General features: G+C 38.2%; 1 protein-coding gene across 1 annotated transcript; it reads right to left on the bottom strand.

The window, feature by feature from the left end:
- Positions 1 to 2,510: 2,510 nt before the first annotated feature.
- Positions 2,511 to 9,044, bottom strand: LOC131786121 (ryncolin-1-like). Its single transcript, XM_066168320.1, has 3 exons — positions 9,035 to 9,044; positions 3,682 to 4,071; positions 2,511 to 2,695 (listed from the first exon to the last, which is right to left on the bottom strand). The coding sequence occupies exons 1-3, from the start codon at positions 9,042 to 9,044 to the stop codon at positions 2,511 to 2,513; spliced, it is 585 nt and encodes a 194-aa protein (XP_066024417.1).
- Positions 9,045 to 10,235: the final 1,191 nt, after the last annotated feature.

Here is a 10,235-nt window from a genome sequence, read left to right as displayed (position 1 = left end):
AGAAATCAGCAAAGAGCGAAGATTGCCCACTAATGGCGGATGATCGGTGAACGTTCTAATAAACTTTTAAGTCAGTTTGTAGTACTTTTTCAAAACATTTTGGTATTATCTGGTGAACAAGACCTTTGCATGGCTTCTGATGTAATCACAAATATGAGTTATAAGCCTTCGTACATCGATCGCCAACGCATCTTCAACTCGCTTATGTTGTACTCAACTATACCGATCATCCAATCAATATTTTTCAGAGAGGTTCACAAGAAAACGTGTATGGAACTCGGCTTTGGAAATGATTTAACTAAATCTAAACACAGAGAGCGGTTGGATCAAGAGTTCGGGCAGGATAAAAGTTCTCCCTGTTAAAATTTAAACTCAAGAGTAAAAGGCTTTTCAGAAGGTGGGACTAATTTAAATTTTCGCTTTTTTTCACCTTTTATGAGGAAAGACATTTAGTTCGAGCTTGAGATAAGGTTTAGTAATGACGATCCTGTAAAAATGTAGAAAACTCATTTGAGAAAAAACTTTCTCGGTTCTTCCTTCTTTCCATCTGTTTTATCACCTAGGGTAGATCAGTTCTTGGATCATATATTAAAGATAATAAAATCAAATGTTGGTAAGTACGATTTCAGAAGGATGAGATGATTAAAGCTTAACCATTTTTTTTTAATTCCTCTAAGGAAACGATTGATTGATTGTTTGATTGTTTAATTGACTGATTGATTGATTGATTGATTGATTGATATGAGATTTCTCGGGTGTCATCGCATCTTTCATCAGCTGAAGTCACTGGCGATTTCGGTTTGCGTCCATGTCGCACCATCTGTGTAGTCTTCTGCTTTCTTCGGCCTTCTTTTATTTTCTTTTAAACGCTTTTTTATTCAGACTTTTTACTAAATCATGATTTGCTCTTCGCAAGAATGGTATCATTTGTTAGCAGCTGCCCCGAAAGAAAGCCCAGCGCTTCGAATAAGCGAAAACTGAAATGCATCAGGGGAGTATTAAATTTTTTTTACTGGCTCACAAACTATAAATTCACTCCCCTATGGTACATCGTAACCTTTTGTTATCATGTATTATTTAGTTGCAAAATAAATTAACTCTTTCAAAAGTGGTGAAAGTTGAAGAGGCGTCTAGCCTCGAATAAGGGCAGTAAGCGCCCACATCGGATAGAAAGTCCCGGCTCTCAAGGTCCAAAAATTTGATAAGCGCACCGGGCGCTTAAAACAAATTAATACTGTACTTTTCGATGAAAGTCAGGCGCCACGTTGTTTATGATTCTTTTTACATGAAAGTTTTTACTATATGCAAAATCTCGTGAAGAGAAGAGTATTTGCTTTGTGTGAAGGTGAACTTTAGAGGTGGGAAAAGCTGTTTAAGATTTGAAACTTAATTATCACAGAAATGATATCATCCGTCATTTCTGTAAATTCTTCCAAAATTACACTTGGCGGAAGTAATTTCGTAATAAAAAGACTCTTCAAATAAAACGGCCCATGAAGGTGAAAAAATACCACAAACGAGTTGATAAATATTTTATCTAACTTTATTGGGATATTCAGACCGAAGTGTATTTTAGATATGTAATTTTCAGAGCTTTATTCATAACCCTCATGGATTTCGCTCGCCTCACATCTGCAGTTATTAACCACAAACTCATAGTGTGGTCCGCCTGTGATCTCACCGGGAGAGAGAGGTCACACAAAAACTTACATAGGATTGGGCTTGAGATCGATTGTAAACGTTTCCCAGTCCGATGGTCACCCAATTGCCCAGAAGAGCTTTCTTTACCCGAAATGCTGCGTAGCAGGGCTTCTGCAAACCCGCTGCTTGTTTTCTTCCCAATTTCTAAAGCTGTCTTTCGCTTATTCTATGCTTTTAAACTGATCAAGTCAGCCTTATGACACGCGGCTTTCCATCTAGTAGAAGAAGCCCTTTTCGATGGTGTCATTATTTTAGTAAATCTTTAGGAGCAACTGGAGGTTATGCCTCGTCAAAGGTTCGCCCCCAATCTTTGTGCGCAGTAAGGAATCGAGGAAATCGGTTGGTTTGAAGACAGAACTTTAAACTTTAAAGTGGCCCAAAATATTTCGGAAATATTTTGGGCCACACATCGTTATGTAACAGATGGTTTAATAGTCTCATCAATTTCGCAACCCTAACAGTCATATAACAAAACAAAACAAAAATATAAAAAAAATGATTCATTTTAGCAATTAAAATACAAATCTAACAACCCCTACCCGCAAAATAGCGAAGCTAATCGAGACGGGAGAGAAACAAATACTAAAGTAATTCTTCAATAACAAGTTTGGCTGAAATAACGTGTTTTATTAATCAAGAAACCGACTAGACGCCAATTGAACGATTAGATGTGTTCAATAAAGTGTTTTAACACTTAAAAGGTAAATCCACAGGTTTTATTTTTATTTCCGATGTTAGTGGACTGGTGTGACTTGCGTCAGTATCAGATAACATACCCCAGTGAATCTTTCGCTCGCCCAAGGTCTCGTTCATGTTCCTTTTTCTCTTTTTACAATGATGAGCACCATTGAGATTTGACGAAACAGCACAGTCAGTATTGTTGATTTACCACCAGCCTCCAAAAATCTTATGGGTACAATGCTTGTAAACTTTCTCCCGGTACGAAACGGGGAGCTGTTATGATCACTGAGAGTATCTTTGACAGTCGCACATTCTAATAGAAATGATAAAACACCAATAATTATAACAATTATAGTGATAAAGTATAATGATAATGATGATGATGATGATGATGATAATGATGACAATACTCTTTATTGTAAATTTGACTTACATTGGAAACTCTGATTGGCCGAGAGAATTCAGTCCATATACAAAATCGTGTGAAGTAATAGGATAACCCAACATCTGCAGCATATATTGCATTTATCAACTCGAGTTCAAAGTTTGCCTGGTTTCCAAGCTCCTTAAGCATATAGCGTTCTCAAACTTTTTCAAACTCAGAGAGAAGTGAAATTCCCTTACGTTTTAAATTTCAGACCAAATTTTTTTTTCTCTCCATCTCCCCCTTGGTACTCCATTTTGTGTTCACGTATAGCGCGTGATTTTCACAAATTAGCCAGTCACATCAAAGAATTCTAACCTTAACTTTGAAACTGACGTGGATTCTATCTCGTACCTTTTTTTGTTGTTGTTTTTCAGAATTCAAGTTCAAGCTTAACTTTCTATCACTTAAGTTAGTTACCCCTTTGTTTTTGAAATGTAAAACGTTTCAGATAGTTTATTCAAGTTAAATGTCGTGGTTAATTTAACAAGCTCAATATAATTTTTTTTTACGGAGTTCGGAGTCCAGCCTCTTTTTCGTAAAAGAATTTTTTACACTATTTTGTAAATTGTTGTAAAAAAAATAGTTTGTAATAAAACAATTACAAAACTTTGCTCTCGCATCATATCATGAATTGTCAAATCACGCAGGATTCTGTGAAATCTCCCTCAGCCCTCGGCTTCCATAGATAAGGTTTACCCTGATACAAATTGCAAGTGTGATAGAAATCAGTTCTATGGAGAAGCACGCACACATTACTGTAGATATTAATTTTTAATACAACCGTTACCTACATTATACACTTGATGCTTTTCTCATCCTCGCCTTCGTGCTGTTCTAGATAATGATTACCCAGAGAAAGTAGATTGACTCACTTGATTTTTTTCCGAGTTTGAGCCGACAATTGTCTTTCTTGTCTCCGACTCCAAACCTCAAATATTCAGCGTAGACAGTTTTCCGTTTAGTTACTCCCAGATCTACTCGAAGCCTGTTTTCTGTCTCGTTTTGCGTCAGGCGATGGATCTTCTCTAGTCCAAGCCAAAACTCTCCATTAAGGAAATCCCCGAAGCCTTTTTTGTATTCTGCCCAACCCAGGTTAAAATCCATGCAACCATCCAGTCTCCTCTGAAACACTGTCCACCCTCCTCCCTCTGTGGTTTGGTCACAATACACATTGAAGGCCCTTTTACCACCAGGGTCGATTGTGTAAACACCGCTGATCGTTTGGCCGCAGTTGTACAGCTCGGCGCAATTCTTATAATAAGCTGTTGAGGTAAAGATGGCTTGTGTGGGTTGTTTAAATATTGAATGTTTGTTAAGTAAAAAAATTTCCCATTAAGAGTTCTCAAAAAGAATCCATTATAATGGGCTCCTCGTTCAGTTTGACATTTCAGGCTAAGCCAGTGTCGGAATGAGAGTAACGATTGTGCCGTATCCCGAAATGTCACCTTTTGATAAACTTCCTCTCCCTCCTTTTCACATACTGTACTACTTTCACGCTCTGGTCTCTCTCATTTGAATATGTGATATGATCCTATGGTTCTCACTGTCCAAATTATCTGTCACCGCTTATCGCAAAAATCGACATTTCTAACGTTTCTCGTCGTAATGCTGATTTTGGGTCTTGCGTGTTTCAAATTTGCCTTAAAATCAAGGCATTTAAATCAAGGCATTTTCCGCTTTGAAAAGCCTCATTATGTCCGGAAAATAACGGGAAGGATATACGAATGGATTACAAAGCCTATTAAACACGAAACAATAAAGAAGAAATAAAGTTTGCTTCTCTATCATCGAACATTGCAGGATGTGAAAGTCCACCTCGATCCCCCAATCTACGATTTTCTTTGCCAAAATACCGCAACTGAAGAACACCGCCACTCCCAATCCTCCCCTCCCCTCCACCCCTCAAGATATCGACGGGCGCTTCAAAATGCCCTCGGCTTAGAGTACCAGGATGACTCTAAAGTTCTGCAAAATATAATGCAACAAACTCACCCCAACTCATTGAAACTACGAATTACGATTTATCTATTTTCTCTTGCATATGGCAAAGGGGATTTTAACAAGAAATTAAACGAGATTGATATAATACCGAAAATCACGGTTTACCCGTTTCAAACAAAACTTTCGCAATATAAAATTTACGACCTTGATTCTCTAACTTCCTCAAAGAACGCAGCACGCCGCTCCAATGTCGCTTCTGTTTTCTTCAGCGGCATTCATTGAAGCTAAATTTTGGATCAACGCAAAAACAGCCACAAGCAGTAAATTAGGAGCTAGTCGTAAAGAACTCATTAGGCGATGCACCGGCTCCCTCCGGTTATTAAACGCAGATACAGTTGTGAAGGAAAGAAATACCGAACGCAAGGTCTTAAAGGCTCACGAGGGGGTCACTAGTGCATTTCATACCGCATATCAGTCGTCTTAAGCTGGTATTTATACCTCCTAGGGAGGTTGATTATCCTTTTTCTGGAATACTAGGGTCATTGCCATGCCTCCCGTAGAAAATAAACTGAATTGATAAACAAATAAACAACTGACATGGTTTCTGCAGTCTCACGTTGCGAGGGAGGCTACGGAAGTCATCATCAGAGTCAAGTGGCTCTGATGATGACTTCCGCTCAGGTTGTCGAAACGTCAGTCACAATTACCAACAACAGTCCTTCTTAAGACTACACTCACCGGGACGATCAAACTACACTATTACATGTTACCCTCGGGTTCAAACCATTTACTGTACTAAATCACCTGTTATACTCTCCCGCCGATCTGCGGCAGTCTCGTTCCCATGTATTTCCGTCCCCAGGGACTCTTCATCAAACGTCCCTAGGACTAGAACCATTGACAGTCGGATCTTAAAGTTCGACAAGCTTAGTATTACAAACATTAGAGCATCACGTTTCCACACGTCGTTGCAAGGTCCATTTAGTGGGAAAAAAAAACATGATTGTCTCATCACGACAACTTCCTGATAATGAGTTTCAAGGCGCGTTAAAAAAAGGTAGTTTAAACATATTCATGCGAACTGAAAGTTTAGAACCGGTGTAAAAGACAGAATACAGATGTGGAGAGAGAATTAAAAGCACGTAAAGACAGATTGTGTGAAGGAAAAGTTAAGGGTCGTTGAGGAACACTAAAGATTCGTAAAGAGAATTAACGGCGCGTAAAGACTGATTGTGAGTAAATAATGTGAGGAATGGGGTAAAAACACCTCAGTAATTCTACTGAAGATGGCTGAGTCATAATTATTTCACTTCTTTAAGTATTTTTACAAATAGAAAGTGGTTAATTATATCCATCTTGATCCTTATCCTTTACGAACATTTAACATCCTTTAACTTTCTTTACGCAAGAGTTAAAGATAAGTAAATTTGCGATTTCATACTGTGGGTAACACCGATTAGTGGTGATAATTTTAGAATTATCCCACCCAATTGTGTGGTTAGTTAGGCATGTGTGCTCCAATAAAGCTGAATTTTCCTTTTTGCAAAAGAAAACCGCTTTTTGATGCTCTTTCAAACGTGTACCAAACTGACGTTTGGTCTGTCCGATGTATTCGTTGTCACAGTCATTGCAGGGAATAGAATAAATGGCGTCGGTTCCTTGTTCTTTCGTGACAGGATCCTTAGGTTTGGCAAAAATATGTCTCAAAGTCTGAAAAAGTTTTTGAACAACTTTAACTTCAACTCCGCCCACGCTCCTTTAAATCGTGACGAAGGCGGCTTGCTTCCTGACGACTATTTACACCTCGTCAGAAAAAAGAAACTAATGATCATATAAGAGGAAATCTTGTTGCAGGGTTTAGTTCACCCCTGATGAAGGCAATAGACAGGAGTGTCGAAACGTTGGGTCTATGAATTGTAACTTCTTCGGTTACATTCATTAAATCTGTAAACCAGAGTAGCATCAAACCATGTCTGATTATCCACCTGGTTGCCGTGTGAACTTTAATATATTTTAAGTTCTTGTAGACATAGGAACGGTAGAAAGATAGGATGAAGGCTCTTTCAAATTTAGCAATCAGTGCTCAGCTTGGTTTTGAACCATGGAGGGCTGCCACGGGAAGTTGCTGCACAAAATTTGAAACGGCCTGCATGCTTTGGTCGCTGAGTTTGGCACCGATCATATTTAGAAAGCTACATTGTTTCATTTCAAGATCGATTTTCTCAGAAAGTGTCTGAGGGATGAAGTTCAAATTTGGTGAAGACATAGAGCAATATCTCAGGGATCAACAGCCGTCGCCAGTTAGGAGAGATTTTTTGGCATTAATTCCAGTTTGAAGTTGAGGATGTCACGGCTGGCGGCCACCAAGTTGCAAGCCTTGTCTCCCTTCTCTCAACGGCCTTCGGCCAAAAGTAATTTGGTAAAAGACACTTCAAACGGCCAATGAAGGCTAAAATAAATATCACAAATAAGTTGATTAACATTTTATTTAACTTTATAGAGATATTCAGACCGAGAAGTAATTTAAATATGCAATTTTCAGGGCTTTATTCATGACCCTCTAGATTTCATGTCAACAATTATTAACCACGAAAATACAGTGTGGTTAGCCCGTGGTAGCTCTAAGAGTAGCGAGGAAAGAGTTTTTAAACAGGGAAAATACTATGAACCTGTTCTTTTTGAGCGGTCCTTCAAATAGTCCTTCTCAGGACTACACTCACCCGGACGATCAAACTACACTATTACAGGTGATTTAGTGATAACAACTGAGTTGAAAACGTAAATTAGCCACCGTAAAGAGTTAAAAGGCTGACGTTTCGAGCGGTAGCCCTTCGTGAATCTATCTGATGAAGGGCTAACGCTCGAAACGTCAGCCTTTTAACTCTTTACAGTGGCTAATTTACGTTTTCAACTCCATGAGTTCTTAACACTAAATTACGTCTTTAATTCGGACGATTTTTCCGACAAATTCGGTACTGTTTGATAAAGGATCGTATTTACGAGACTGCAATGAGCCTGTCAGAAGGTAAGACATCATATATTTGTATTCATGGCGCGAATATTAGCATCCTTTTAGCGTCGTTAGCGATTACTCCTGGCTTTATTTTTGGCGTGTGAAGTGATCTGTGAACTCTTTTTCTTTTAAAAATGTCAAGAATTTCCGACCACATCAGCGTTAGCGACAGTTATACTGTGTTACTAGACGATTGAAAGAAAACTAATCATTAAGAGAGCAACTGAGGCAGCGCGATGAAGAAAATGCCTTAAAGTTCGAAGAGCTTTCAAACGAAGTGGACTCTTTGTGTAAACTTGTCACCGAGAACAACTCGGGCAGCAAGGAAACGGAATCAAAGAAAAGTAACTCAAAGGTCCATGTGCCTATTTGGAGAATGTCCCCCTTTCCTCCAGTGCTCTCCAAAAGTCACAATATGTTTTAAAGTTATTTATTTTCTCACTACCCGATCACATTGAGTACAACTCTCTAACTGGTCAATTTACGCGATTGTACATTCTTATATCAGCTCTAGTCTTAGTTTTTGGTTACACAAGAATTCCCGGTCATTGTTGACTCTTACTGGTTCAATCACATGTACAATACAATGGTGTCAAGTTCGCCACGCCCTATAGTCACGCGACTTGATAACAATACGTTTCCGACACTATAAGCTGTGCGAAACCAATGAGACATTTTTTATATCTATGTAAAAATATTTATATTTATGACATTTGTATTTTTCAGTTCTTATCCCGTGTATATAAACCTCTTGCTACGTTACTGTGAAAATTACAAAATCAAGTTAAAGGGTTATGACAATAAAATAAATTCCAATGTATAAAACACGTGTTGTTATATATGGGTCAGTCCTTGAAAGGCATGTGCGGCATCGTTTTACAGAAGCGTAAAATATCGCAAACACTCTCGATACGATTTTTGGCAATACGCACTAACATAGCGCATTACGCTGATGTTGTCACTAGCTCACATTTGTTATAGTCTGATTAGCAAAAGGGAATGTTGCCAAAAAATTCAGACAACTGCAAAATGGCAAATGGGCATGTAAATATTGTCCATTTACGATAGTTTAATAACGCGTAAAGATCGCCTTTCTGATCGCTTTACAGTCACCGTAAAATATCGTAAATATTCTTTAACAAGGCACGTAAAGGTAACGTTTTTTAGTCTCTATGTGATCTTTACGTACTATCGTTTTCAAAGCGTTAAGACATTCTTTACGAGAGCGTAAAGAAGTTCTATAAGACGCGTATAGAGGATCTTACACTTACTTGACGGCATCTTTACGGATTCGTAAATTTATAATTTCATACTGTGACCACCAGCGCCTTTGTTTGGAGGCTTGGCATGTTAACTCCGCCCACACTCCTTTAAATCGTGACGATGGCGGCTTGCTCCTGACGCCTATTTACACCTCGTCAGAAAAAAGGCAGCTAATTAGGGATCATGTAAAAGAACCTCTTGTTGCAGCGTTTGGATCACCCCTGATAGACAGGAGTATCGAAACGTTGGGTCTATGAATTGTAACTTCTTCGGTTACATTCATTAAATCTTATATATTATTAAATATATAATATTATTATATTATATTAAATATATTTTATATGCACGTCCATTTGTCAACGGTCATCGAAATCCTGCTGCCTGTTGGTAACCATGGAGACAAAGAAGACTAGAGCAGTCAAAATAGTAAGCCAAACCCAAAGATTAAAATAAATCCCAATCTTATCAGTAAAAATATTATACCTGTCATGATAATATACACTTGATTTTTCAACTGTTAAATATCCAAGGCTCTTTAATTCCAAATATGCAAAGCAAATTTTCGAAACTATAAATTTTGTCGATTCTCGCGGGTATCATGATATACCTAATGGAGGTTGAATCCTAAAATTCTGTTTCAACGGGTCCTTTGTTGATTAATGATTCATTCTATGAATCAATTTACGTCCACAAAACCACGTGGAAACAGCTGTAAGACGGAGTGCACCCTCACTGAACATGTCTCGCTCGCAGTATGTCACACCAAAGTCTAAAACTCCTCGAGTTAGATCAGTGGGATTGCCGTTAAAATCTGTTCCTGAAGAGCAGGTTAAATATGTCTCAGCAGTGATGGTAGGTTGAATATAACAGTAGTTGTTCATAACAGTCATTTAAACGCGCAGCATCTTCTTGGAACAGATCCCTATTTGTGCTAATTTTTTGAAGATATTACGAACTTAGTTTGATGTTTTAGTTTTTGTTGCCTTTTAGATTCATCTTTCTACCAACAGGAGCCGCGAAACAAGTCCAAGCAAGGTAGGGAACATGATAATTTGAACCGTAGCTATTTTGATTTTCCCATGACACTTCGCTTGAGCTAAAAAAAACAGACAAAAGAGAGCTTGTATATTTTCCTTAACCAAAAGGCGTAAAGAAAATTAGAATAAAAATCTTCCATCTGATTTACAACAGAACTACTGTTGCATCAGC

Source organism: Pocillopora verrucosa, chromosome 6 (genome assembly GCF_036669915.1).
Source record: "Pocillopora verrucosa isolate sample1 chromosome 6, ASM3666991v2, whole genome shotgun sequence".
Classification (NCBI taxonomy): domain Eukaryota; kingdom Metazoa; phylum Cnidaria; class Anthozoa; order Scleractinia; family Pocilloporidae; genus Pocillopora; species Pocillopora verrucosa.
This window is presented reverse-complemented; position numbering and strand designations above follow the sequence as displayed.

Bases quoted from the DNA above. Each gene is read 5' to 3' on its own strand.
- LOC131786121 (XM_066168320.1), bottom strand. The intron at 2,696-3,681 runs GTGAGTCAATCT...CATTTCTATTAG, and splicing joins CAAACTCGGAAAAAAATCAA to AATGTGCGACTGTCAAAGAT.